Raw genomic sequence first — 26820 nt, forward strand, 5'->3', positions numbered from 1 at the left:
GAAGGTAATGCCTCAGGAATCCACCATAAAGCTGCAATGCCCCCGCTGCAGTACTTCATACAAGGCTATTCTGTGCAACTCTAGGCCTCCTTTCACCACCACAACTGCATGAGACACACTGTTTTGTCATGGTCTAAAACACACATTGAATGGATCAGAAAGTCTCAAACCATCTTTTTCCTAGAGTAGCTCCCTCACCTACCCTCAGACCCAAATCAGACACTGTACCTTGAACACATCTTCCACGCAGCTGCTGAGCTCTGCCTCTTTCACCAGCACAGTCCCTGCTGATAAATCTTCCACTGCTATCTCTGAAAACAAAGAGCAGTCGTCTCAGCACTTCTACATGCTGAGGAGTCTCCAGCAGGACAACTTCACCAGGCTCAAATCAGTGGCACCAAAAAGCAGTTTGATAGTTTCCCCTCCATCAGGGCAGCACGGGAACCAAGAAGCCCTCAGTACCTCTGCTAAATAACACTGTGGTGCTATAAACTCTGCAAGGTTACAAGTAAGTCAAAGCATATCACAAGTTTTCAATGGATTATTGCTTGGAAAGCGGCTTAGTGTGAGGAACAGATGGCTTCCATCCAGTAGCCCAAAAAAGGACCATTGGACTGTGGGAGAGTTTCCCAAAGAGAAGGACAGAAGCCCTACTACTTGACTCTTAAACTACAAGAGAGCTTGACTCAAGTACTAGAAAATACGGTGCATCCAGCCACATAGACATGTCCAGAAACGACAAGTTTGGAATTGCACACGCAGTAGCCAAGTCACCAGTCCGTGAAGAAACTCTAATGGAAGGATGCAGATCAATGGAAAGAGAAATCAGACCCTTCTTTCTCTACAGACCCAGCAAAGACCAGCTGTTACCTGCAGTATCAGCGCATCGGAGAAGTGGCGCCAACATGGGTTGAAGCAGGTATTTCTCTGCCAGCTGAGGGTGCCCTTTCGCCATAGTGAGAAGTGTAGTGGTGGCAACTCTCTGGAACTGGCGCGCTGTCAGTTTGTCCTGGATGTGCAGCAAGTCCAGAATCTGGAAGCAAAGTCCACTTTAGCAACCCCGGAGGAGAGGGACAGGCCAACTCCTTGCAAACAGCAGCAGAGACTGCAAAGCCGCCTCAGCGCTGCTTTGCTGGGCATTTAGCATGACATTCTACATTGGGAAGAGGTAGGTCTCCTCCCTGTGCGCACGTTAACAAAAGATGCATTTCTGGGCTCAAACTAAGAGCCTGCACAACTTCCATAGCCAAAGGCTGGAAGCAAGAACTCCGTGGCATAAAGTTCCTTGAAGGGCAGTGCTGGATAGTTCATGTGATGAGGCAGCACCGTTCAGTATTTCAGTCAAATATGGACAATTCAAGATGGGACGGAAACACATTCCACTGACAGAGCACCAAGCACTTCTCCATATCGGAGCAGCCAGGCTCGAGATAGGCCTTATCTGAACAGAAACTAAACGCGATATGGACACGCTCCGACCTGGGAGCTGCATATACTGCGAAGGTGCTCTCGATTCTGATCTCACGGCCACAGCCAAGGCGCTGCAGGGAGGGAGAAGAGAAGGGCCTACCTGGGGGCATACACGCTTGTAGTAATCCTCGAGGGAAAGACACTGCTGAGGGCAGGCAGCCAGGATCTTTGCAACAGCATCACATTTTCTCCAGTCCACAGCTGCTGCTTCAGCACCAGCGCCACCTGCTACACCAGCAGAAAGCCAAGATCAGCTCAGACTGGCAGCAAACAGCAGCCATTTTTGGCTGAAGCCAGATGTTTCTGGCCAAGAACTGGCTTTCTGGCTTTTATTAATCTCTTTAAACTGAGCATCTTTCAGGAGACACCTATGCCTAGTGAGGGAAGGGGAAAAAAAGATCGTCCAAGGCCTTTGATACTGGAAACCAACTTCCATAAATAGGTGTAAGAGCCAAAACAAGGAGGGAGGTAGTGTTTGGATGGTGTCTTCAGATCGGTATTGGCTGGAAGAGGCTTTGGCACTGACAGCTGTGGGACTCAGGAATTGCAGCTTTTAGAAAGAAACACTTTGCCTAACTGGCAGGAAACAGACAGCAGAGTCTCATTCCACCTGTAGATAGCAGTGTAACACGGAGCACTGCTCCCACTGAAACCAGTGCTATCGAAAGGGGCAGGAATGCAGCTTCTCACAACAAGCTCTGCTTTGTACACACAGGAGGTTTTGCCCCAGGAAAATGTAAACAAGGAAAATGAGTTAGGAAGCTTTTAGTGAGGACCTCAGAAATGACTGCATACCTTGAGCCAAAGGCGTTCACAGTTCAGGGTTCAACACCCTTTCATCACAGAGAGGCAAACTCAATGCAAATGTTTATAGAAGTTAGTTTATTAGCCTAATAAAAGCGATTTCCTGCTTTGGTATTCTAATGGTGCTACCTTTTCTGGGCTTCTCATGGGGCAAAACATCTTAGACCCAGAGTCTCTTTTCACCAGTGATCTCGGAAACCAACAGCAGCATCAGAGCACCCTACTCACCGCCTGTCCCCTCCATGATGCCCCGAACCACCGCCTGGACCCCGTTGGGTCTCAGCAGCCTTTCTGACAGCAGCTGACCGCAGAGGCGCCGCAGCCACGCTGGAGCCTGGGCGAGGGCCGGCTTTGTGCCTTCCCCAGGAGAGGCGGACCTCTGAAAGGAAACAAAGGAGCAGGCTAAGTAGCATATTCCCCCAGCACGCACTCCTGCCCAACCTGCACTAACAGGCCAAATAAAGCACTCTCTGCCCTGGAGGACTTGAGATGGCACAGGACAGGGAAAATATTTTAAATAAATCACTTCATCGTCTAGGGGCACAAATTAGGGCTTAATGAGAGGGACTAACCTTCCCAGGAGCATCCTCTCACGCAGAGCTTTCTCCCTTTAATTAAAATCTCAGGGTCATGCATCAAGTCTGACTGTCTCATTACCGAAACGATGCACAGCAGCGGGCATGGGACGAGTCAGATTCAATGCACATAAGAGAAGAGCGCTTGTGACTGCTGTGACCACTGGACAGTGCTGTGCTGAGGAGGCTACGTGGTCAAGCAAAGAAACGTGTTTGGGACAGGTACAAACGGCAGAGCCGTTCAGAGGCTGCAAACTTACAAAGTGAACGGTTTGAACAGATGTGTTTGCCAGACGTCCAGAGGAACAAGGCAAACTAACGTTTCTTTACTGGGAAGGAGAATATCAACTCTGCTTTTGCCTAGTGTCCAGGCTTTTGCATGAAAGAACCAAAGCGTGTGCTTTTTCAAGAAAAGGTTTGGGGACTAAAGCACGGCAGGTGCAAGGCCACTGGCCTCTCAGCATACTCAGAAGCAATGAGAAGCATCCAGCTGCCTCAGCTGATGAGGTTTGACCCCTAGAGCTCTCCAGCACGCTGCTCTTTCATGTTGCTTTTATCCTAGAGCTCCAGGGGGAGCAGAGGAAGCACTCAGTGAGCGCCACTGCCTGCCTTTACGGTGGCAGTGCGAAGCGACAACACACTGGCCTTCTGTTGCTGAGGAGCGACCAACGCACGCCCAACGGGTTTACCAGGTTTGCATGTGTCATCCAGAGAGCAAGCTGTACTGCACCAAACTAGCTTTACGCTATAAGAAAATTTCCAGGACAGTAGCAAATCCATCCGCAGGATGGTGCAGTGTGGCCTGCATGCAAACTGTGCAATGATAAGACTGTCAGATTCACCCGAGCTGAGACACCACCATCACCTGGTGGCACCTGACAGCAAGGACACGCTTAGAGCACCCTCCCAGCTGCCCGCTCTATTTTACCAGAACAAATTAACTCTTATTTCACATTCTGAGTGCCAATAACACAACGTATTTTGGATGAAAAAGCATCTAAATAGATCCTGGATGTCCTTCTGCTTCTGGCTCACCTAGCTGTCTCCAGTTTAACCCAGCACATCGTGCTTCACCGCTGTCCCTCCGAAGTGCAGAAAGGAGCAGGGCAGCTCAGCAGCCAGCGCTCTCGCCCCGGCTCCGGGACCCCCTGCAGCCTGGGTACCTGCTTTGGTCCGCCCTGGAGGACGAGCAGCTCCCGCACGGCCAGGGGCTGGTAGACACGATCCAGGACTTGCTGCAAGGTCTCCCTGCACTGGGCTCGCTCCTCTTCCGAAACGCCCTGAAATAGAGAAACCTCAAGGTCGTCAAGCGGGCACTGCCCCAGGGAATCAGCGCCGCGGCCGGGATCTTGCCGGGACCTCCTGTGGGGAAGGGGCACCACGGCCAGGCGCTCATCGGGACCTCCTGTGGGGAAGGGGCACCATGGCTGGGCACTTGCCGGGACCTCCTATGGGGAAGGGGCACTGTGGCTAGGTGCTTGCTGGGACCTCCTGTGCGGAAAGGACACCATGGCCAGGCACTCGCCAGGACCTCCTACAGGGAAGGGGCACCACGGCTGGGCACTCGCCAGGACCTCCTGCGGGGAAGGGGCACCACGGCCGGGCACTCGCCAGGACCTCCTATGGGGAAGGGACACTGCGGCTGGGCACACTCGCCGGGACCTCCTGTGCAGAAAGGGCACCACAGGCGCTCACCGGGACCCGCTGTGGGCAAAGGACACCATGGCTGGGCGCTCGCCAGGACCTCCTGTGGGCAAGGGGCACCACAGCCGGGCATCTGCTGGGACCTTCTGTGGGCAAGGGGCACTGTGGCCAGTTACTCGCCAGGATCTCCTGTGGGGAAGGGGCACCATGGCCAGATGCTTGCCAGGACCTCCCGTGGGCAAGGGGCACCACGGCCAGGCACTCGCCGTCGTGGCAGGGTGCCGGCGTCCCCCGGCACCTCACCAGCTCAACCTCTAGGCGAAGCAGCGCTTCCCGGCTCGAACAGCCGCTCTCAGCGAGCGGCCAGGCCGGAGCCAGCTGCTTCGGAGCGGGCAGGACGCGGCCCGTGCCGGGGCGCCGCGGGAGGACGTCCCCGGCTGGTGTTGTGGGCGAAAGGCCCGTCCCGGCTGCCAGCACGCGGCGGCCTTCGGAGGGGCTCGGCCAAGGCGGGCGGCGGAGCTGGGCGCGGGCCGGGCGGGGGGCCAACGGCGGGGCGCGGACCTGGGTGGGCTCGGCGGGGCCGTGGCCCAGCAGGCAGAGGGCGGCGAGCAGCGGGCCGAGGTGGCGGGCGAGCAGCGGGGCGCCCAGCGTCGGGTGGCGGCTCAGGCGGGCCAGGGCGGCGGCGGCGGCCAGGAGGCGCGGGCCGCGGCGGGCGGCGGCGGCGGGAGGAGGGACGGCGGGCGGCCCCGGCCCCAGCGCCAGCACCACGGCGGCCCGCAGCGCCCGCCGCACCGCCCGCGCCTGCGCCGCGCTCAGCGTGTCGGCGGCGGGCGGCGGCGCGGCCCCGGGCCGGCGGGCGGCGGCGGGCGGCTGCGCCAGCCGCTCCTGCAGGCACAGCAGCAGCGCCAGCGCGGCGGCGGCGGCGGCCCAGCGCGGCTCGGCGGCGGGCTCGGCGGCGCCCAGCCCCGGTGCCGCGGCCAGCACGGCGGCGCGCAGGCCGCGCAGCGCCTCCCAGCCGGGCTCCCGCCGCAGCCGCTCCTCCAGCGCCGCCACGTTGCTCCGCAGCGTCTCCAGCGTCCACTCCTCGGCGTTGTCGTCGCCCCGCTCAGCGGCCCCCGCGGGCTGCCGCAGCAGCAGCTCCAGCGCCTCCACTACCTGCTCCACCTCCACGCCCGCCGCCATGTCGCCGCGCTGCGCCATCTTGGGCAGGCGAGGGAGGGAGGGAGGGCGGGCGGCCGCGGGGAGGAGCCAGGCCGCCCCGCCGCCATCTTGGAGAGGCGCCGCCATCTTGGGAGGGGCACCGACCAGGGAGGGAGTGTGGCCGCGTCGCCGCCATCTTGAGAGGGGCACTTCCCCGGGGAGGGGCGTGGCCGTGTCGCCGCCATCTTAGGAGGCTGCCGCCCACAGAAGGAGGGCGGCCGAGCTCGCCGCCATCTTGGGGGTCCGTGGAGAGGGGAGGAGCTCCGCCGAGCCCTCCGCCATCTTGGGAGGGTCGGGCCCGCCCCTGGCGCCTTGAGGGGACGTGCGGCGCCATCTTGGGCCGCGGCCTGAGTGGCTGCCCCGCACCCTCCGGGGCCATGGCTGCTCACTCACTGCTCCTTCCCACGGCCTGGGGCGCTCTCAGAGACTACCGGGGATGGGGCTCAGGCGAGCTGTGCGTGCCACCCTCTGCCTCCGTGTGAGGGCAGGCCGCCCCCGGCCTCCATCCATCCGGCCGGCACAGGGGCCTCCTGCCCCACTGCTGGCAGCAGCCTCTCGCCCACCACGGGTTTGGGGTTTGCCTTTCCCGCAGCCGGGTGCGCCTGGGCCATGGCCATCCCCGAGCAGCCTCGCCAGGCCCGGCCTACCCGTCGGGGTGGCTAAAGGACAGGCTTGCCCTGGCGGGGTGTCCCTAATGCCACTGGTCCAGGTGTCAACAGCATCAACCGTGCCAACAAGTCAGGTCTTTCAGGAAAAAGCCCTACCAGCATTTCTTCCTGCAGACGGCAAGGAATAACCCGCCCGCACTGACTGGAGCGGTTGCTACCAAATCTCAGCGGCGGGTGGCAGCAGCTCGGGCTGCGACGCCTGGGGAGACACAGCCACCCGGGACACGGGGCTCTTCCACAGCAAGGTTCGTCCAGCCGTGAGGCTCCGGCTTGTATCCAGCAAAAATCAGCGACTTTGGGAAAGGAGAAGCCAGCAGTTGCGTCAGTGAAAGGACAGCCCCAACACCTAGCAGTGTCGCAGTCAGCACATGGGGGAGGCGTGCAAGCTGGGGAGTTACAGCCTGCTGCTCGTGCCATGGCCAGACACTAACTTGGGGATGAACAGATGATGTGGGAATTGCAAAGCATGTAAATTAGCAGCTCGCGTGTCTAGCGCTGTCACCGGGATGTTTACAAACCTTTGGCCTACCTCCTAGGCTGCTGCATGTCAAAAAGCACGCAGACACTGTGGGCCGTATTATTTGGGGTTTGCATTTCCTTACAAGGCAGGGCTGCTAAAGGGAGGTCAGCGCGGTTACTGGGGTTGGGCAAACATCGGTGAGCTGTCTCTTACTCACAGCCTTGCCTGCTGCTGCTTCCCCTGTGTGGGTCAGCGGGGCAGGGCATGGTGCCAGTCACTGAGCACACAGGGCGCAGCCACCATGATAAGACACCACACTGCAAGCCCTGTTCTCATGGGCTCGCCTGAAAGGCCTCGGGAGCAAGCTAAAACCATGCCCCAGCTATTTGCTCCATCCAGGTCTCTCAGAATCACAGAACGGCCGAGGTTGGAAGGGACCTCTGGAGACCATCTAGTCCACCGCCCCTGCTCAAGCAGCGTCACCTAGAATATGTTGCATGGGGTCATGTCCAGGCAGCTTTTGAATATCTCCAGAGACAGAGACTCCACAACCTCTCTGGACAACCTGTTCCAGTGCTCAGTCACCCTCACAGTCAAGAAGCTTCTCCTCATATTCAGATGGAACTTCCTGTGTTTCAGTTTGTGCCCATTGCCTCTCGTCCTATCGCTGGGCACCACGGAGAAGAGTCTGGCCCCGTCCTCTTGACACCCTCTCTTCAGGTACTTCTACACATTGATCAGATCCCCCCTCAGTCTTCTCTTCTCCAGGCTGAACAGGCCCAGCTCCCTCAGCCTTTCCTCATAGGAGAGATGCTCCAGTCCCCTCATCATCTGTGTAGCCCTCCACTGGACTCTCTCCAGTAGTGCCATGTCTCTCTTGTACTGGGGAGCCCGGAATTGGACACAGTACTCCAGATGTGGCCTCCCCAGGGCTGAGTAGAGGGGCAGGATCACCTCCCCCGACCTGCTGGCAACACTCTTCCTAATGCATACACCCCAGGATCCCATTGGCCTTCTTGGCCACAAGGACACAATGCTGGCTCATGGTCAACTTGTTGTCTGCCAGGACTCCCAGGTCTCCTCGCGCTCCCTGGTGATGAGAGCGTGTGCGCTCTGGCCATTGCTCTGTTGCCCTTCCACCCACCTGCTTAGCATCAGCGCTGGGCTGGCTGGGCCCTTTTCTGCTCATCTTGCAGGGCACGGTGTGCAGGAAGCATTGGAGCAGGATCAATATAAAGACCAGGGGCTGCAGAAAAGCATTTGGCTTCTGCACTTCAACGGCTGCTGTGGCTGAAACCATTCTGAGGAATCCCTCTCTGCAGGCCAGAGGATGGACACAGGTGGTGAAACTAGCAGAGCTACGCACGCAAAGAAAAGGGCTTTTGGTTTTCTTAAAACAATTTATTCTTTCAATTTTATATAAAAACAGATGATCAAATTAACACTAGACCATTGCTGGTCTCCTAATCTGCATCAAACCCTTTTCCCATAATAAAAAGTACAAAATATGATGACAGCTAAACACACAGTTTAGAATTGAAGTAAAGCCCTTGGATTTTGGAAAGCGCCTTTCATCAGCCGCACAACAATTACATTCCACGACACAGAAGGAAATAATATCGTAATCTGGTATACAGAAAAATAGAAATCTGCCTGTAACTCCCATATCAAATATAATTCTCTATCATGCATCCCGTTAACGAGAATGGCACATCATTAGGCTGTATATTACGAATCACCTCTCCCCGCTGGGGCACACGCACGAGCAGTTTCACACAAAGGCACAGCGTCCAGCTGCACGGAGACCTTCACATTTCCCTGGCGCTCGCTCCGGTGGGCCGAGCATGGCAGGTCGCCAGCGCGGCGGCAATTTCGGGACCTGAAATGGGGGCTGGGAGCCCCACGGGGCAGGAGGGCTGGGGCAGCCCATGGGCCGACCGCTGCGGTGCGAGGGAAATGCGTAAAATGACGTGGAGAACAAGTTTCTGCGCGTGAACGTGTGGGGTGAAGCTGCGTCTTCTATGTCCAAGCCGGGAAGACGCCGGGCTGGTGTCAGGGCAGGTCCCAAAGCAAAGCCTGGCGCAACCGTGATTTTGTGTTGGCCCAGTGAGGTCAAGCGCATCCCCCAACCGGTGCTGCTGGAGACCCTGGGCCACCACGGGGACCACTGTGACGGGAGGCAGCGCCTGGAAGCAGCCAGGTCCCCCTCCAGCCCTGCTAACCCGCCACCCTGAGCTTTCCCTGCGCTGAAGGAAGGGGACGCAGACGACAAGTCCGAGGGGTGTCCGAGGGAATTTCGGCCGCCCACCCCGCAGCCGGGGCAGGGCAGGCGCGCCAGCCTGAGTCCGAGGGGCTGAAATGACGTGAGCTGCGGCTGTGGCCCGGCCCGGGGGCGGCGGGGGGCTCTAGTCGTCCTCCTCGCCGCCGCCGTAGAGGTCCGCCAGCTTCTTGAAGCGGTTGCCCCAGTCGTGGAGGTAGTCGTAGTCCTGGTCGCGGTCGGAGGCGGAGGAGTGGAGGGAGCTGAGCGAGGTGGCCTCCGAGCCGCTGCCCTCGTAGTCGAACACCAGCAGCGAGTCGTAGGGGGGGGCCGTGGGGTCCGTGTCGGCCGCCTTCAGGTTCTGGGGGCAGAGAGGGGCAGCGTGGGCCGGGGCTCGGCGGGGCGGCCCGCGCAGGTGGGTGGGCGAGCGGGCGGCGGGGACTCACCTCGTCGATGAAGTTGCCAATCTCGTCGGGGTTGGCGGGCCGGGGCCGGTACTGGGGGGCCGCCATCAGTGGGGGGGCCACGTCATTGCGGATGACCTCGGGGCGGGCATCCAGCCCCCGGTGCAGCTGGCTCAGATCATAGTCCTGCACGGGGACAGGCCGGGATGGGACGTGAGGGGACGGCGGGCCGCCAGCGGGACCCTCCTCAGGCAGGGGAGGCTGGGGGCATCGCTGAGGCCGGCAGGTCCACGAGGACCTCACACACCCCGAATCCCCATCGTGGCCACGGCGAAGAGAGCAACGGAGCGCAGCCCGCAACACGCCTGACCCACCTGGTCCTCCTCGCCACCACCCTCCTCGTCATAGTGGTACACGTTGTCCCGCATGTCGTCCTCGGGCGGCAGCAGCGGCTCCTTCACCACCTTCCTCCTCCTGGCGAAGAGCAGCAGCAGCAGCAGCAGGACTGCGGGGAGCGGGGCAGTGGCGTCAGGGCGGCCCTGTCCCCGGCTCTGTCCCCGTCCCCCCAGCCCGTCCCATACTCACTCAGCAATGCCAGGATGCCCCCCAGGATGCCCAGGATGGCGGGGACGCCCAGCCCGCCGACGACGCGTGCCCGCCGCTCGCAGTTCTTGGCCATCCCCTTGCACTCGCACACCTGGGCTTTGACTGAGGTCACCTGCGCCTTGCCCTGGCTGTCCGTCAGCTTCAGAAAGATGTTGTACTCCCCCGGCTCCAGCTCCTTCACCAGGTTGAGGACCAGCGTGTCTGAGGCAGGAGAGACAGAGCTGAGAGCCAGGTCTGGGGTCCTGGGGCCGGGGACACCCTCGACGCTGGGCTCCCTGGGATGCCCCTGTCTGGCGCCTGCTCTTCCAGCTGGAACCCCGCTCTTACTTGGTGCATCCCCGCGACCCTTACCTTGGCCGGTCACCTTCACGGTCCAGTTGGTGCCAGAGCCGTACTCCAGTGCCGCCTGGAAGGGGTAGGTGTTGGGGGGCAGGTCCTTATCCACGATGGTCAGCGTCTGCTCCTCGGGCTGCCGGTTGCAGATGTCGAAGAAGCGGGGCTCCGGCATGGGCCCGTTGTCGTTCACGTCCTGCAGGACGAGGAGCAGCGTCCCCGTGCCAGTGGCGTCCGGCGCCCCTGCAAAGCGCAGGGTTCAGTGGGGTGCCCAGGCAGGACACCGGCCCCGGGGGCGTCCGGGAGCCCCTGCGCCCAGTGGGACGTGCCCTGCTCTGCGACGGATAGTGCGCCCCTTACCGCTGTCCACGGCCAGCACGATGGCCTTGTAGGTGCTGTTCAGGGCGTACGCTGACTCCCGGTCCAGGGCCTGGGTGGCGGTGATGATGCCGTTCTCGGGGTCGATGGCCAGCCACCCCGCGGGGTCACTGCCCATCCGGTACCTGGGGCGAGCGTGGGGTGAGCGAGGGGGGCTCGACCCCACCATCCCCCCTCCGGCAGCCGGGACGGGCTCATGGCGCAGCAGGAGCAGCCTGGCCCGTGGGCACCCGTGCTGCTCCCGTGTCGGACCCGCAGCCCCGCGTGCCGGGGCGCGTTGTCTTTCCCCGCCCGGGAACAACGCATCCCCTAGCCAGCGCGTGTGGGGTCCCTGCGCTCACGTGATTTTCTGCCTCTGATCCTTGTCTGGGTCCTGAGCCGTGTAGGACGTGACCTCCTGCCCCACCGGCAAATCCTCTGACACCTGCACCCTCTTGACAGGGGGCATGAAGATGGGGGCTTCATTCACGTCTGTGACTATCACCAAGACGCTGGCTGTGGAGGTGGGGAGGGACACGGTCAAGGGGACTTCGTTCTCCACCGTCACCATGAGCTCGTACCGCTTCTTCATCTCATAATCCAGGCCCTGGGTGGGATGGGAGAGAAGCCCCAGTGTTACCCCAGCTCCTATGGGGAGGACATCTGTCCCATGGCAGCCACGTGGCGGCATAACCCACCTTGGCAGTTCTGAGGATGCCGTCATTGGTTTTAGGATCAGTGGTGATGCTAAAGTCATTGTCCTGGTCCCCGCTCTTGATGTGGTAGACCGCTCGCCAGGCAGGGGAGCCCTGCATGTCCAGGTCCTTCACCTTCAGCCGGGCCACCACAACCCCCACCTTGTTCTCCTCCACCACCCCCTCGTACTGCAAGAGAGGAGACAGGCCCGGTCACCTGCATGATCCTGGGTGCCTGTGGCAGATGGGTTTGCACCACAGAGGCCCAGGGAGCCAGGTGCCCCGTAGTCCCCATTGGAGCCAGCATGGGGGGGGAGGGACAGGTACCGCGGTGGGGTCAAAGATGGGAGGGTTGTCATTGGCGTCGGTGACTTCGATGATGGCCGTAGCCGTGTTGGTCAGGCCCTTGCCCTCCTGGTCCGCTGCCTGGATGATCAGCGTGTAGTTGGGAGTGCTCTGCAAGCCAAAATCACCATGGTCAGGGCAGGAACGGGTGCAGTCTATCCCCGCAGACCTTCCTCTGGGCCAGTCTTGCCTGCCTGCTCTTCCACCCTTCTCCAGCCATGGCTGTCCCTGCTGGCATGCTTTCCAACATCCCCTGGCTGGGGTCCCTCTACAACATCCTCATCACAGACCCCCGCTGGGCTCAGGGCCCCAGACACACCCAAAGCAGGGGATGGTGACGTGACACAGTGATGGTGTGTCCCCAAATAGACTGCACCCCAGAGCTCCAGTGTCCCCCACCTCCCTGCAGCAAACCCCACTGCCTCCCCAGGTGCACCACACGGAGCTGCCGCGCAGCCCTGCAGGACATGGTGTGGGCACCCACCTCCCTGTCCAGCCCCGTGGCGATGACACTGATGATGCCCTTCTCCGGGTCGATGGTGAACATCTGGTGCGGTGGCTCCTGGCTGAGGATGGAGTATCTGATGATGCCATTGTCCACGTTCACTGCGTCGTCCGCATCCGTGGCATTCACTGTCATCACAGAGGTACCTGGGCACAGGAACAAGCAGAAGAGGTTTCACTTGCAGGACAAACCCTGCCAGGTGTCTGCTCAGCTCTGGCTCGCAGCTCCACATGTCCTGCCCAGCTGGGCTGCAGGACCCCACGTCTCCCATCGTGCAGCCCACGCACCCGGCTTCGCGCCCTCCTCAATGTAGCCGACGAAGACCTGCTTGGTGAACATGGGCCGGTTGTCGTTCTGGTCCGTCACCGTGATGATGATCTCCATGGGTTCCTCCACGCGCTGCCCGTTGGCCGACACAGCATGGGAGAAGAGCTGCAAGGCGCGTGGTCAGCGCTGCGGCCAGGACCCGGGACCACGTCCCGCCCCGGCACCCGACTCACGATGTATCTGTTGATCTCCTCCCTGTCCAGCGGCTTTGTCACCTCCAGCCACCCCGTCTCCCGCTCGATGGTGAAGACACCCACGGGGGGGGTGTCCGCCCCCTGCCCCGTGATGCTGTAGAAAACCTTGGTCTCCTTGTCCTTGTTGGATTTGATCTGGCAGTGAGGCGGAGGGGGCGGTTAGAGGGACTCCCTGCCCCGAGACGCCGCTCCGCATGGGACGACCAACGCTGGTGAGGTGTCCCCAGAGCCTCGGAGACATGCTCAGCCTTGCCGGACGGCCAGGAGGGAGCAGGGGCTTCCCCGGCAGCCCGGCCTCGCGTGGCCCTTCCTGGAGAGCCGGCGCGGCCGCGCGGGGACGAGGCGCCACGTACCTGCACCAGCTTCTTGGGGAAGGGGCCCCGCTCGTTCTCCGGGCAGTTGATGGGCGGGATGACCCAGTCCCTCTTCCGCCTCCGGAGGCCGTGGCCGGGCTCGGGGAAGGTCAGCACGTCCGGCGCCGCGCGCTGCGGGGAGAGGAGCTCGTCTCGGGGCCGCGGCGCGCGCGGGAGGGCAGAGCGCCCGGAGGCACCCGCTGCGCCTGGCCGAGGCGTCCGTGCCCTTTTCCCCGGGACGGGGCAGCGCGAGGGGCGCTTTACCGGGGGCTGCTGGGGCCGCCTCCGCCTGCCGAGGGTAACCCGGGCCGAGTGCTTCCCGCCCGCCGCGTCCCGGGCGTGGATGAGGAAGGCGATTTCTTGCCCGTGGAGCTGCAGGGGCCGTTTTGCCGAGACGACGCCGTCCGCGCGCACCTGGAAGCGCGTGTCATCCGCGACGAGCATTGCCGGCTGCTGCCCGCCGCAGTCCGTGAAGCTCGCTGCGGACGGGAGAGCGGGTGGGCAGGGAGCCCCGCGTGGGCCAGCTCCTCGCCCGCCCGCACCGCAGAGCTCCGGGTGCCGCAGGGAGCCCGCGACGGCAGCCGGAGCTGGCTGCGGGACGGCGCGGCCGCGGCACGGCCACGGTTTGGGCTGCGGGGTGCAGCAGGCACGTGCCGTGCACGGCGCTGCAGGCCCGGCGGGGACCTGGGCAAGGCGGGCAGCACCACGCATGGCGCATCCCTGCCGTGCCTGCGGCAGCAGGACCGAGCACAGCGCAGCCCGGCCGTGCCCGCGCGGGGCGCTCTGCACGCTGCATCCCTGCGGCACATCCCCACGCAGGGTGCAGCCCTGCCGTTTTGGCACATCCCCACTCATGGCACATAGCTGTGTGCAGCACACCCCTGCTGTGCAGCACTGTGCGGGGCACATGCCTGTGTGCAGCACGTCCCCCTGCACAGCACATCCCCGTGGCGCAGCACCCTGCGCACCACGTCCCCGTGCATGGCCCATCCCCGTGGTGCAGCACTGTGCACAGCACCCCATGCAGCATGTCCCCCCTGCACAGCACGTCCCCATGCATGGCCCATCCCTGTGGTGCAGCACCGTGCACAGCACGGCACGCAGCACATCCCCGTGCACGGCCCATCCCTGTGGTGCAGCACCGTGCACAGCACCCCACGCAGCACATCCCCGTGCACGGCCCATCCCCGTGGTGCAGCACCGTGCACAGCACCCCGCGCAGCACATCCCCGTGCACGGCCCATCCGCGTGGTGCAGCACCGTGCACAGCACCCCATGCAGCACATCCCCGTGCACGGCCCATCCGCGTGGTGCAGCACCGTGCACAGCACCCCACGCAGCACATCCCCGTGCACGGCCCATCCCCGTGGTGCAGCACCGTGCACAGCACCCCGCGCAGCACGTCCCTCTGCGTGATGCCAGGTGCGGCCCGTCCCCGCTGCGCAGCACCGTGCATGGCGCAGCGCTGCCATGCCCCCAGCAGCGGGCAGAGGGGGTTGGTGCTCCGGGTCCTTTCCAAATTAAAGCAAAGCAGCGTCCCTCGCCCCTGCACTGGCACCCAGCCACCCCGGTGGCCGGCAGGGCCAGGGCGGGAGCCAGGGCTGCCCCGCGGGTGCTGGCGGCCGGGGTCTGCGTGGGGGTCACCGGGGCTGCCCATGGGTGCGTCACCCCGCACGGAGGGGCCGGGTGGGCGATAGGGACCAGGAGAGGGACAGCGGGAGTGGGATGGGCAGTGGGATGGGGACCAGCCCCCCCGCCGGGCACCCTGGCGCCCCAGCAGCGCTTCCCGGTGCGGAGACGTGCCGTGCTGGGCCGGCGATCGGCCGGCGTCGCCCGAGCTGCCCCGGCCGCCGCGCTGCACGGCCCCGGGGCAGGTGGCTGGAGAGCCGAGCGCCCGGCCCCGGCACGCTTACGTCAGCCGCCCGGCAGCCCAGGAATGCGGCAACAGTGCGGGACGGAGGTGGGAAGCGCCCGCAACGCCCGGGGGGCCGGGGCCGAGCTGCCCCCGCCGCAGTGCCCCAGCTCCCGGGGCTCCCGCCGGCCCCCCGGGGCAGGGCAGAGCTCACAGGCAGCCAGGGCACAGCGCTCAGCACCCGGCCCCACAGCAGCTGCATGCAGCGAGCACACAGTGCTCAGCACCTGGCCCCACACTGGCTGCATGCAGCGAGTGCTCAGTGCTCAGCACCCAGCACCCACCCCCACATTGGCTGCATGCAGCAAGTGCTCAGTACCCAGCCCCACAGTGGCTGTGTGCAGCGAGTGCTCAGTGCTCAGCACCCAGCCCCACACTGGCTGCATGCAGCGAGTGCTCAGTGCTCAGCACCCAGCACCCACCCCCACATTGGCTGCATGCAGCAAGTGCTCAGTACCCAGCCCCACAGTGGCTGCGTGCAGCGAGTGCTCAGTGCTCAGCACCCAGCCCCACACTGGCTGCATGCAGCGAGTGCTCAGTGCTCAGCACCCAGCACCCACCCCCACATTGGCTGCATGCAGCAAGTGCTCAGCACCCAGCCCCACAGTGGCTGCGTGCAGCGAGTGCTCAGTGCTCAGCACCTGGCCCTGTACTGGCTGCATGCAGTGAGTGCTCAGCACCCAGCACCCACCCCCACACTGGCTGCATGCAGTGAGTGCTCAGCACCCAGCCCCACAGTGGCTGTGTGCAGTGAGTGCTCAGCACCCAGCACCCAGCCCCACACTGGCTGCATGTAGTGAGTGCTCAGCACCCAGCACCTTGCCCCACACTGGCTGCATGTAGTGAGTGCAGTGCTCAGCACACAGCACCTGGCCCTGCAGTGGCTGCATGCAGCGAGTTGCACAGTGCTCAGCACCCAGCACTTGGCCCTGCAGTAGCTGTATGCAGCGAGTGCAGTGCTCAGCACCTGGCCCTGTACTGGCTGCATGCAGCAAGTGCTCAGCATCCAGCACCCAGCCCCACAGTGGCTGCGTGCAGTGAGTGCTCAGTGCTCAGCACCCACCCCCGCACTGGCTGCATGCAGTGAGTGCTCAGCACCCAGCCCCACAGCGGCTGCATGCAGTGAGTGCTCAGTGCTCAGCACCCACGACCTGGCCCTGCACCAGCTGGCTGCGGCGAGCACGCAGCGCTCAGCGCCCGCTCGGCCCCCCTTCCCGCCCCGGCCGTGTGCACAACCTGTTTTTCCAGCTCCCGGCTGGAAGAAACCTCCCTCGCAGCCCAGCCGGATCGCCGCCGGGGCAGGGGGCCGCGGCCGGGCGGCGCGGCGGCTCTGGCGCTGGCGAGGGGGGGCGGGGGGGGGGGCGGTGCAGCACCCGGCTCCCACGCTTCGCCCACCACCCCCGGGGAGCCCAAAAATCGCCGAGGCGCCTGCCAGGGACCCGGCTTGGCCCGGCCGCGCTGCCCGCCCGGCGCTCCCCGACGCGCGGGGGCCGAGGGACCCCCGCCGGGGCTCCCCGGCGCCCCTCAGCCCGGCGGAGGGCCACGCGCGCCCCGCTTCCGCCGGCGGCACGGCCGGGCGCCAGCCGCGCCGGGGGGCTTGCGCAAGGGCGGCCGCGGCGGCGCCCGGCTGACGTCACCCCCAGTTTCGCCCTGACTTCAGACTTTCGAGGTTTCACCCACCCGGGGCTGAGTCAGCAGCGCCCCCGCGCCGGGCCGCGGCTCCCCGGGGACCGCCGCCGCGCTACGGCCTGGCACGACGCAGCCGGCGGCGCCGGGCAGCTTTCGCCGGGGGGAAACCGCCTCTCCCTCGGTGGGGAGCTTCCCGCCAGCCCCGCTCGGCCCCGGCGGAGGCGGCAAGCCGAGGACGCGTCCGGCGCGGCCCCCGCTCGGCGCAGGTGTCCCTCCGTCCTGCCCCGGCCAGGCCCTATCCGGACCCGCCGCGGGGCGGAAAACCCCAGGTGCCGCTCGCCAGCCGGCCGCAGCGCTCCCTCCTCGCCCCCGGCCCCAGCGCCAAGCTGGGAGCGCCGGCGCGGGAAAGCGGGGCCGGCCGCGGCTCCGGGGAGCGGGCCAGCCGAGCGCCTTCGTTAATGATCAGCCACAAAGCTAACGAGCCTGGCATTCGCGAGGGGCGACGGCTTGGCCGGGGCCGAGGGCGGTTTTGGGAGCCCCGCCGCGCGGCGGGCCAGCCTTCGCCCCGGCCAAACCGGAGCACACGGCGGCGCGGGGCGAAAGCGCCGGGAGCCGGCGCTCGGCGCGGCATGGCCACCCCGGCGCCGGGAGAAGCAGGGCGTCGGGGGCTTGGGGGCCACTCGGGGATGCTCGCAATGAGAGTTTGTGGAGGCAGCGGCTGGGGCGCCCGCCCTGCCGGGACAGGTATTTCGCGTCGGCGCGGCCTGCCGAGGCACGGCCTCGACGCCGGCCCCTCCGCGGGCGCCGCAGCAGGGGCCCGGCGGGCTCCGGGGGCCGCGAAACGCGGCAGGTGCCCCGGCGCGGCCCCCCGCCCAGGCCTGCCCGCCCCGACAGGTCTGCGTGCCTGAGTCAGCGCCCGCCGCCCCGGCGCTCCCGGCGAAAGGGCAGCCCGCCCGGCGCCTCCGCTCCTTAACGCTTTCGTGGCGGTGGTGGAGCTGCCCCGGCTCTGCCCCCATCGCCACCGTGGAGCCGTGCACCGCCGTGGGCACCGCGCAGGGCATCCGGGCACACGGCCCCGGCTCTGCCCCCGTCGCCACCGTGGAGCCATGCATCGCTGTGGGCACCATGCAGGGTGTCCGGGCACATGGCCCCGGCTCTGCCCCCATTGCCAACGCGGAGCCGTGCACTGCCGTGGGCACCGCACCGGGCACCCGGCTGCCCTCCATGGCCCCGGTCGCCCTCGGAGCCGTGCACCACCGTGGGCACCGCGCGGGGTGTCCGGGCACACGGCCCCGGCTCTGCCCCCATCGCCCTCGGAGCCGTGCACCACCGTGGGCACCACGCAGGGCATCCGGGCACACGGCCCCGGCTCTGCCCCCGTCACCACCGTGGAGCCGTGCACCACCGTGGGCACCACGCAGGGCATCCGGGCACACGGCCCCGGCTCTGCCCCCGTCGCCACCGCGGAGCCGTGCACCACCGTGGGCACCGCGCGGGGTGTCCGGCCGCACCGTCGCGGCTCCGCGGCCCCGGCCGCCCTCGGAGCCGTGCACGACCGTGGACGCCGCGCGGGGCAGCCGGCCGCGTGGCCGTGGGAACCCGCGCGTCCCGCCCACGCGCCCCGCGCGCCTCGGCCGCCCACGCCGCCGCCGTCGCGCCTTACCTCGGCCCAGGGCTCTGCCCGCCGCCGCCCCGTCCGGCCGCCCGGCGAAGGCGAAGGTCCCGGCGGCGAAGCCGGGCTGGCAGGAGCCGCGCAGCCCGCTCCCGGCCTGCCACGAGAGAGCCGTCAGCCCCCGCCCGTCCCGCCCGTCCCGTCCCGTCCCGTCCGTCCCGTCCCGTCCCTCACCTGGAGCAGCAGCAGCAGGAGGAGGAGGAGGAGGAAGAGGCACAGCGGGGCCGGGCAGCCCCGCCGCGGCCCCATGGCGCGGCCGAGCTCGGGGGTGCGGAGCCGGCGGCGGAGCGGAGCGCACTGCAGCCCGCAGGTGGGTCGCGGCCCGCCCCGTCCCGGCCCGCCCCGCAGGTGCCGGCCCCGTCGGGAGGCGGTGCCGCCCCGGTCCGCCCCCCCGGGAGCCCTGGGCCGGCTGTGAGAGCTCCCCGAGGGCCGCTGGGGTGTGCGTGGGGGGGGGGGTCTGAGGACCCCCGGGATGGTTCGCAGGTGTCCTGCGAAATCCGTGGGCGCCCTGGGAAGGCTGCGGGCGCTTCGCGGGGTCCCCGGGGCTCTGCACGGTCCCCGGGAGCATCACGGGCTCCTTCGGAAACCCTGGGGCTGCTTTTGGTGGTCCAAGAGGGCCGCGGGGAGCCTGGGAGGGCTGTGGGTGCCCCGGGAAGCCCGTAGGCGTCATGGCTGGGTGGGGGGGCTGTGGGTGCCCTATGGATGCTGGAGGAAATCCGTGAGCGCCCTGGAGCCCCGGGAGGGCCGAGGGCACCCCGGGAGGTACCCAGGGGACGGAGGGGCCGGCGGCTCCCCCGCGCCTCCGGCGAGCAGGGGACAAAGTCCGGCCGAGCACGAGCAAACAGCGCGGCGGTAAACAGCAGCGCGGGGAGGGGGGGGACGGCGCCGCCACGCAGCCCCGCAGAAACTTAAAAACCAAGAACAAACCAAAAAAAAAAAAAAAAAGGGCCTCCTTTATTTAAAAGTTGCACCAGAACCCGCTCACCCCGCGTTTAGCATCGCGCTAGCTTTATTTCCTAGTCAAAAACAAAAGGAGAAAGGGAGAGGAGGAAGCCAAGGGCACTTCGGGGGGGGGGGGGGCACGGCCCCAAGGCCTGGCCCGGGGGCGGCGGGGGGCTCTAGTCGTCCTCCTCGCCGCCGCCGTAGAGGTCCGCCAGCTTCTTGAAGCGGTTGCCCCAGTCGTGGAGGTAGTCGTAGTCCTGGTCGCGGTCGGAGGCGGAGGAGTGGAGGGAGCTGAGCGAGGTGGCCTCCGAGCCGCTGCCCTCGTAGTCGAACACCAGCAGCGAGTCGTAGGGGGGGGCCGTGGGGTCCGTGTCGGCCGCCTTCAGGTTCTGGGGGCAGAGAGGGGCAGCGTGGGCCGGGGCTCGGCGGGGCGGCCCGCGCAGGTGGGTGGGCGAGCGGGCGGCGGGGACTCACCTCGTCGATGAAGTTGCCAATCTCGTCGGGGTTGGCGGGCCGGGGCCGGTACTGGGGGGCCGCCATCAGTGGGGGGGCCACGTCGTTGCGGATGACCTCGGGGCGGGCATCCAGCCCCCGGTGCAGCTGGCTCAGATCATAGTCCTGCACGGGGCCGGGACGGGGGGGGGGGTGAAGGCGGACGGCGGCCGTGCCGCGTCCCCCCCACCCCTCCAACGCCGCGCACCCACCTGGTCCTCCTCGCCGCCGCCCTCCTCGCCGTAGCAAAACACGTTGTCCCGCGTGTCGTCCTCGGGCGGCAGCAGCGGCGGCTCCTTGGCCGCCCTCCTCCTCCTCCTGCCTCCGAGCAGCAGCAGCAGCAGCAGCAGGACTGCGGCAGAGGCGCGGGGTGAGGACGGGGCGCCCGGCCCCCCGCCGCCCCCCGCCGCCCCCCGCCGCCCCACGCTCACGCAGCAAAGCCAGGAGGGCGCCCAGCGCTGCCAGCACCAGGGGAGCAGCGGCGGCGGCGGGGGGGGCCGGCGGCCGGGGGCAGCTCTCGGCGTGCCCCTCGCAGTCGCAGACCCGGGCGGCCAGCACGGTGAGCTGCTCCCTGCCGCGGCCGTCGAAGAGGCGCAGGTAGACGCTGTAGAGGGCCTGCTGCAGCGGCGCCGTCAGCCGCAGCGTCACCGTGTCTGCGGGACAGGCGGTCAGGCGGGGGCGGCGGGGGGGGACGACACACACACGCCGCCCGGCCGCCCTCACCCTCGCCGCTGACTTCGGCGGCCCAGCTGTCGGCCGAGCCGTGGGCCAGCTCGGCCCGGAAAGGCGCCGCGTTGGGCGGCAGGTCCCGGTCGACGATGGCCAGGACCTGAGGCCGGGGGCTGCGGTTGCAGACGACGACGTCCCGGGGCCGGGGCTCGGGGCCGTGGTCGTTCACGTCGAGCAGGGTGAGGAGCAGGGTGCCGGTGCCGGTGGCCGGCGGCGAGCCTGCGGGAGGAGCCACGCTGCCCACGAGGGTCCCGGGCGCCGCCGGGTGCACCCGCCGCGGCCGCGCGGGGCCTTCCTCACCGTCGTCCTCGGCCAGCAGCACGGCCGCGTAGGTGCTGTCCCTGGCGAAGGGGGCCTCGCGGTCCAGCGGGGCGCGCGCCGTGACGAGCCCGCTCTCCGGGTGCACGGCCAGCCAGCCCGCCGGGTCGCTGCCCAGCCGGTACCTGCGCGGCGAGACGGCGCCGTGGCGGACACCGGCGACGGGGCCGGGTCCCAGCATCGGCGGCGGCGCCACCGCCGCTCACCTGAGGCGCTGGCCCCGCGCGCGGTCGGGGTCGCGGGCCGTGTAGGCGGCCACGGCGTGGCCCAGCGGCACGTCCTCCGGCACGCGGGCCGCCAGCGCCGGCGGCTCGAAGGCGGGCGCCTCGTTCACGTCCTCCACGCCGACCGCCACCGTGGCCGTGGCCGCCGGCAGCTTCACGGCGAAGGGCGCCGCGTTGGCCACGGCCACGTGCAGCACGAACTGCCCCCTGGCCTCGTAGTCCAGAGCCTGGGAGAGGGGACGGGCATCATCGCCATCGGCATCGCCCCAGCCGGCGGCGGTGGCGGGGCGCCCGCACGCACCTTGGCGGTGCTGAGGACGCCCTCGTTGCTGGCGGGGTCCGTGGCGATGGCGAAGGCGCCTCCCTCGTCGCCGCCCACGATGGTGTAGACAGCCCGCCACGCCGGCGTGTTCGGCTCGTCCAGGTCCGTCACGGCCAGCCGGGCCACTTCCCGCCCGGCCTCGTTCTCCGGCACGGCCGCCGCGTACTGCGGGGCCCGGCGGTGCTGAGAGCCCGGGCCCCCCGCGCCGCTGCCGGCCCGTCCTGCACCCGCAGCGACCGCCCGGCCCGGGGCCCCGGCTGCAGCGGGCACAATCCTCACCCCCCCCCCCCACGCACGACCCTCATTGCTCCCCCCATGCCCGTGCACGAGCCTCATCCCCCCGTGCACGAGCCTCATTGCTCCCCCCATCCCCGTGCACGAGCCTCATCCCCCCGTGCACGAGCCTCATTGCTCCCTCCATCCCCGTGCACGAGCCTCACTCCCCCGTGCACGAGCCTCATTGCTCCCCCCATCCCCGTGCACGAGCCTCATCCCCCCGTGCACGAGCCTCATTGCTCCCTCCATCCCCGTGCACGAGCCTCATCCCCCCGTGCACGAGGCTGGTCTCCCCCCCGCCATGCACAAGGCCAGTCCCCCAGCCCGGGGGGGGGGACAAGGGTCCCCCTCCAGCCCTGGGGCTCCATGCTACCGTTTTGGGGTCAAACTCAGGCGCGTTGTCATTGACGTCGGTGATCTCGATGACGGCCAGCGCCGTGGTGGTGAGCCCGTCGCCGTCCAGGTCGGCCGCCTGCACGGTCAGCGTGTACTCCCGCACGCGCTGCGAGCGGGCAGACAGACACCGTGAGCCCCGCGGCGGCCCACGCGGTGCCCCAAGCCCCCGGCGCCTGGCGCCCACCTCGCGGTCCAGCCCGCTGGCGATGACGCCGATGGTGCCCGTGGCCCTGTTGATGGTGAACATCTGGCGGTGGGGCTCCCGCGGCTCCTGGCTGAGGATGGAGTAGGCGATGACGCCGTTGTAGGTCTCCACGGCGTCGTCGGCGTCCGTGGCGTTCACGGGCATCACGGGGGTGCCTGGAGGGATGCGGCACCCGCGTCAGCGGGGACGGGCACCCACATCCCCCGGGGGATGGTCCCCGGGGTGCCGCGGTCGGGCGCCTACCTGGCAAAGCGCCCTCCGGCACCGAGCCCCTGAACACCTCCTGGGTGAACCGGGGCTTGTTGTCATTCTGGTCCGTCACCGTGATGATGATCTCCATGGGCTCCTCCACGGGCTGCCCGTTCTCGGACACGGCGTGGGAGAAGAGCTGCGGGGACGCAGGGGTGAGCGGCCCCGCGGCGCCGGCCAGCGCGGCGCCCAGCGTCCCCCCGGCCACCACCTACGTGGTACTTGTCTATGTGCTCCCGGTCCAGCGGCTGCGTCACCTTCATCCAGCCCGTCTCCTTCTCGATGGTGAAGACGCCCTCGGGAGGGGTGTCCGCCCCCTGCCCCGTGATGCTGTAGAAGATCTTTGTCTCTCTGTCCCGGTTGGATTTGATCTGGGTGGGGAGACGCAGCCCGGATGCAAGGGGGATGGGCACAGCCAGCATCTCACTGTGCCCTCAATGCGCAGACCCATGCACAAAGCTCAGGACCCCCCTGCCCCGATGCAAGGGGGATGGGCACAGTCGATGTCTCGCCCTGCCCAGGGCACATGCATCCCCACCAAGACCCAATACCCCTGCCCAGACAGACGCCTTCCATACCTGAACCAGCTTTTTGGGGAACGGGCCCCTCTCATTTTCGGGAACCTTGATGGGAGGGATCACCCAGTCCCTCTTCTGCCTCCTCAGAGGAGAGCGGGGCCCGGGGAGCGCCGGCACGTCGGCCTGGGGTCCCGCGCCAGCCTCCTGCGGAGAGGGGAAGGCCGGTGAGGTGCAGGGCACGCGGGCGCCCGCGCGGGGTGGGGGCCCCGGGGGCCGGGAGCGTTACCTGCGGGGAGCACCCGCTCAGCGCGGTGAGCAGGACAGAGATGCGCTGGCCGGCGCCATCCCCGGCAGACGTCCTGCCGGCCCCGGGCAGCCACGCGGGGCGTCTCGCCACCGCCGTCCCGTCCAGCAGCACCCCGGAGTCGAGGTCCCCCGTCTCATGCTGCACCGGGGGGTCTCCCACGCGCCCTGCAAGACGGTGGGGTCCGCAGAGCTGGGGGGGGGTGATGGATGGGTGCACCCAGCCAGGCCAGCCGGCTGCCACGGCTGCTAGCCCAGCCCAGGCCTTCCCCGGATGCCGGGGTCCTGGGAGGGGGGCAGACCCCGGCCGGGCAGCGCGGGGGCACCCGGGGACGTCCCAGCCACCCACCCGGGGTGGCGAGCGGGAGGCAGCAGGGAAGCGCGGGGCCAACGCGAGCCAGGTTAGCCCGGGGCACGGCCTCAGCCCGGGTCCGCGGCGCCCGGGAGCTGCCGGTGAAGGGGCACCGGGGACCCCCGCGCCGCCCGCTCGCCCAGCCTGCAGCGCGTGCATCCCCGCGGGGCCTCGGGCCGGCTCCTCGCGGCTCCCACGCGCTCCCGGCTCCCAGCCAGCCCTGCTGAGCCCTCGTGATCCGGATTAGAGCCGGCCCGGCCACCGACGGGAGGAGGCCGCGTTTGAGCTAATGGCCGTGGCCGGGAGCAGCGCTGAGCGCCCGCGGCGCCGTGCTGGGCTCCGGCCCCCCCAGCGCAGCCCCAGCGCCCGGCTTTGTTTTGCAGATGTCGGGAATTCCCGGCCCTGCCCCGCTCCCAACCGTCCGCCTTTCACCCTCGGGCTCCCGCCGAGGCCCCGCTGCACCCCCTGCGCGGCGCCGGATGCAGCCCGCGCCCCGCGCCCCCGCTGCCCCCGCGCCGGCGGCTGCCGCGCTGCGGGATCAGGGCATCAGCCAGCCCTGGAGGCTGCCGGGGAGCTGCCAAGCCGGGCAGGGACGAGGGCAGGCTGCGTTCCCCGGGGCGCACCGGGCCTCAGCGCTGCCGGCGGTCCCCGGCCCCCGCGCGGGGCTCGCCCCACGGCCGCAGCGGGGCCCCGAGGGCAGAGCCGACGCGATCGCGCCGATAAGGACGGCGCTCGCCGGGCCGGAAAGGCCTCCGGCAGCCGCGCACGCCGGGCCGGCGCGGCGGGAGCTCGAGCCCCGCTGCGGGGCGAACCCCGCTCTCCGGCCTGGCGCGGGGAGCTGCTCCGGCTGCAGGGTGCCCCGGGGAAGCCTGCCGCGACAGGCTGGGCGGCGGGGCGGGCGCTGCGCCGTGCTGCAGCCCTGACCCTCGGGGCCGGCGGCCCACCTGCCCTGGGGGATGCCCGCGCAGAGCCCACGGAGCATCCCAGCGCTTCGCTCCCGCTGCTCCCAGCGCCGGCAGGAGCAGCCCGCGGGCTCGGGGTGGCGGGCCGAGGCGCCGGAGCCAGCGGCGCTCGACGCCCGAGGCCGGCTGAGGTCTGGACGGCTCCCCGGCTCGCCGAGAGCGCTGGCCGCCGAGCGCTGTTAGAGCTCCGCAGCCATCAGGCGAGCGCTGGCTCCCGGCTGCGGCGCCCCAGCAGCCGGCTCCCGCGGGAGGCTGCCGGGTAAACGGGACCCACGACGTCTCGCTGCGCCCCGGGGCCACCGGGAGCCGGCGGCCCGGTGGCAGAAGGAATGAGTCCCCGCCATCCGCACGCTCACAGCCGGCCGGACCCTGCTGCTGCCGGCGGAGCCGGGTGCCACCCGCACTCCTGCCTGTGCAGCAGCCCCGGGGCAGCCAGGGCGCCCGTCTCCATCGCCGGTATGGCGCAGCTCGGCGCGGGCATCCTCACTGCCTGCCGGCCTGGCAGCTCCGGGCCGCGCGCTGCTCCCGGCGGGCACCCCAGGGCCCTGCGCCAGGCTGGACCGGAGACCACCAGCGCCGGGATGGGCCGGCACCGGCCCCGGTGCCAGCGGGGCCACGAACCGCAGGCTGGGCTGGATGACTGGCTGCAGGGCACGGCCAGCGCCCTGGGCGGGGGGCACGGCTGGCCCCACGGCCACAATCCGGGGGGGCTCAGCCAGGCCAACAAGGCGGGGGGGCACAAGAGATCGGAAAGAGCTGACCCCACCGCCCAGACCTACAGCATGGGGAGGCACGGCCGGCCCCACGGCCCGGGGGGGGGCGGGGGGGGGCTGCAGGCCCTCCCGCCTGGCCAGCCCCAGCCCCACGGCGCCGGTTCCCCCCCCGGCCGTCTCGGCCCCTCCGGGCCGCGCTTACCTCGGGGGGCGCCGGGCGCCGCCGCGACGAGCCCCGGGGAGCCCCCGCGGGCAGCGGCCGCCGCCGGCGGCAGCGGCGGCAGCAGGAGGAGGAGGAGGAGGATGAAGAGCAGGAGCGGGTCGAGCCCGCTGCGCGCCCCCCGCATGGCCCCGCTGCCGCCGCCGCCGCTCCAGGTGAGGCCGCGGCGGGGCAGGTACCGCCCCGGCCCGCCCCGCCGCCCAGCCCGGCCCGCCCCGGCCCGGCCCGCCCCGCCGAGCACCGCCCCGCCGCCTCCGGGAGCCCCCGGGGCCTCCGCGCAGCACCCGGCGGGCACCCCGGGGCCGCAGCCTCGCCGGGGAGGGGGCGCGGCGGTGCCCCCCGGCCGGGGCCGAGAGGCCGCCGGCCGCAGCCGGGCTCCGCGCAGCGACGGGCAGGCAGCGGGGCCGTCGGGCAGCGCGGGGGCGGCCGCTGCCCCCGCTCCGCACCCCCGGCGGCGCGGCCCCGCCGAGCCCCGACGTCCGCGACGGGCATCCGCGGACGGGACCCCGCGGACGGGCACCCAGAGATGTGACCCCACTGATGGGCACCCACAGACGTGCCCCCGAAGACGGACACCCATGGACGGGCACCCACTGATGGGCACCCACAGACGTGCCCCCGTGGACAGGCACCTACAGATGGGCACCCACGGACGTGACCCCACAGATGGGTACCCATAGACGTTACCCCGTGGACAGGCACCCACAGATGTGCCCCCGCAGACGGACACCCACGGACGGGCATCCACGGACGTGACCCCATGGATGGGCACCCACAGACGTGCCCCCGCGGACAGGCACCTACAGATGGGCACCCACGGACGTGACCCCACAGATGGGTACCCATAGACGTTACCCCGTGGACAGGCACCCACAGATGTGCCCCCGCAGACGGACACCCACGGACGGGCACCCAGAGATGTGACCTCATGGATGGGCACCCACAGACGTGCCCCCACGGACAGGCACCTACAGATGGGCACCCACGGACGTGACCCTGCAGATGGGCACCCATGGACGGGCACCCACGGACGTGACCCCACAGATGGGTACCCATAGACGTTACCCCGTGGACAGGCACCCACACAGGGGCGCCCCACAGATGGGCACCCCATGGACAGGCACCCGCAGACAGGCACCCACAGATGGGCACCTCATGGACAGGCACCCATGGACGCGCACCCACAGAT

General features: G+C 68.0%; 3 protein-coding genes across 5 annotated transcripts in view; all 3 read right to left on the reverse strand.

Annotated features, from left to right (window-relative positions):
• TANGO6 (transport and golgi organization 6 homolog) overlaps positions 1 to 5699 on the reverse strand; it is a 43570-nt gene extending 37871 nt beyond the window's left edge. The window contains exons 1-6 of one of the 2 annotated variants that reach the window (XM_068955910.1): positions 5055 to 5699; positions 4013 to 4129; positions 2503 to 2653; positions 1571 to 1695; positions 871 to 1033; positions 229 to 311 (exon numbers count right to left, since the gene is read on the reverse strand). In XM_068955910.1, the coding sequence (XP_068812011.1) occupies positions 229 to 311; positions 871 to 1033; positions 1571 to 1695; positions 2503 to 2653; positions 4013 to 4129; positions 5055 to 5693 (1278 nt within the window). In that variant the 5' untranslated portion in view covers positions 5694 to 5699. Of the gene's footprint in view, positions 1 to 228; positions 312 to 870; positions 1034 to 1570; positions 1699 to 2502; positions 2654 to 4012; positions 4130 to 5054 lie in introns of both variants that reach the window. The other variant, XM_068955909.1, reaches the window with a different exon arrangement.
• Positions 5700 to 8845: 3146 nt separating this feature from the next.
• Positions 8846 to 18754, reverse strand: CDH1 (cadherin 1). The gene is made up of 16 exons (XM_068956275.1): positions 18585 to 18754; positions 18402 to 18507; positions 13462 to 13676; positions 13198 to 13329; positions 12824 to 12979; positions 12611 to 12755; positions 12303 to 12469; positions 11801 to 11929; positions 11477 to 11662; positions 11141 to 11385; positions 10782 to 10924; positions 10440 to 10664; positions 10068 to 10289; positions 9857 to 9987; positions 9525 to 9668; positions 8846 to 9439 (listed from the first exon to the last, which is right to left on the reverse strand). The coding sequence occupies exons 1-16, from the start codon at positions 18657 to 18659 to the stop codon at positions 9227 to 9229; spliced, it is 2634 nt and encodes an 877-aa protein (XP_068812376.1). The 5' UTR covers positions 18660 to 18754; the 3' UTR covers positions 8846 to 9226.
• A 584-nt stretch (positions 18755 to 19338) lies between these two features.
• LOC138068506 (B-cadherin-like) lies at positions 19339 to 25778 on the reverse strand. 2 transcript variants are annotated; one of them, XM_068956276.1, is made up of 15 exons: positions 25614 to 25778; positions 23368 to 23552; positions 23142 to 23285; positions 22779 to 22934; positions 22558 to 22702; positions 22294 to 22469; positions 22087 to 22215; positions 21417 to 21602; positions 21098 to 21342; positions 20874 to 21016; positions 20568 to 20792; positions 20276 to 20497; positions 20057 to 20196; positions 19827 to 19970; positions 19339 to 19741 (listed from the first exon to the last, which is right to left on the reverse strand). In XM_068956276.1, the coding sequence occupies exons 1-15, from the start codon at positions 25756 to 25758 to the stop codon at positions 19529 to 19531; spliced, it is 2598 nt and encodes an 865-aa protein (XP_068812377.1). In that variant the 5' UTR covers positions 25759 to 25778; the 3' UTR covers positions 19339 to 19528. The 2 variants fall into 2 exon arrangements, with proteins under 2 accessions (XP_068812377.1, XP_068812378.1); XM_068956277.1 differs by lacking the exons at positions 20276 to 20497; positions 23142 to 23285; positions 23368 to 23552; positions 25614 to 25778 and having other exon boundaries at positions 22779 to 22931.
• Positions 25779 to 26820: the final 1042 nt, after the last annotated feature.

Source organism: Struthio camelus, chromosome 10 (genome assembly GCF_040807025.1).
Source record: "Struthio camelus isolate bStrCam1 chromosome 10, bStrCam1.hap1, whole genome shotgun sequence".
Classification (NCBI taxonomy): domain Eukaryota; kingdom Metazoa; phylum Chordata; class Aves; order Struthioniformes; family Struthionidae; genus Struthio; species Struthio camelus.

Coding starts and splice junctions, on each gene's coding strand:
- LOC138068506 (XM_068956276.1), bottom strand. CDS start 25,758: ATGCGGGGGGCGCGCAGCGGGCTCGACCCGCTCCTGCTCTTCATCCTC. Junction 23,286..23,367: donor TGAGCGGGTGCTCCCCGCAG/GTAACGCTCCCG, acceptor CCCTCTCCGCAG/GAGGCTGGCGCGGGACCCCA. Junction 21,343..21,416: donor GCGTCCTCAGCACCGCCAAG/GTGCGTGCGGGC, acceptor CCCCTCTCCCAG/GCTCTGGACTACGAGGCCAG.
- CDH1 (XM_068956275.1), bottom strand. CDS start 18,659: ATGGGGCCGCGGCGGGGCTGCCCGGCCCCGCTGTGCCTCTTCCTCCTC. Junction 13,330..13,461: donor GGCGGCCCCAGCAGCCCCCG/GTAAAGCGCCCC, acceptor CTCTCCCCGCAG/CGCGCGGCGCCGGACGTGCT. Junction 11,930..12,302: donor CCACGGGGCTGGACAGGGAG/GTGGGTGCCCAC, acceptor TTTGGCTTGCAG/AGCACTCCCAACTACACGCT.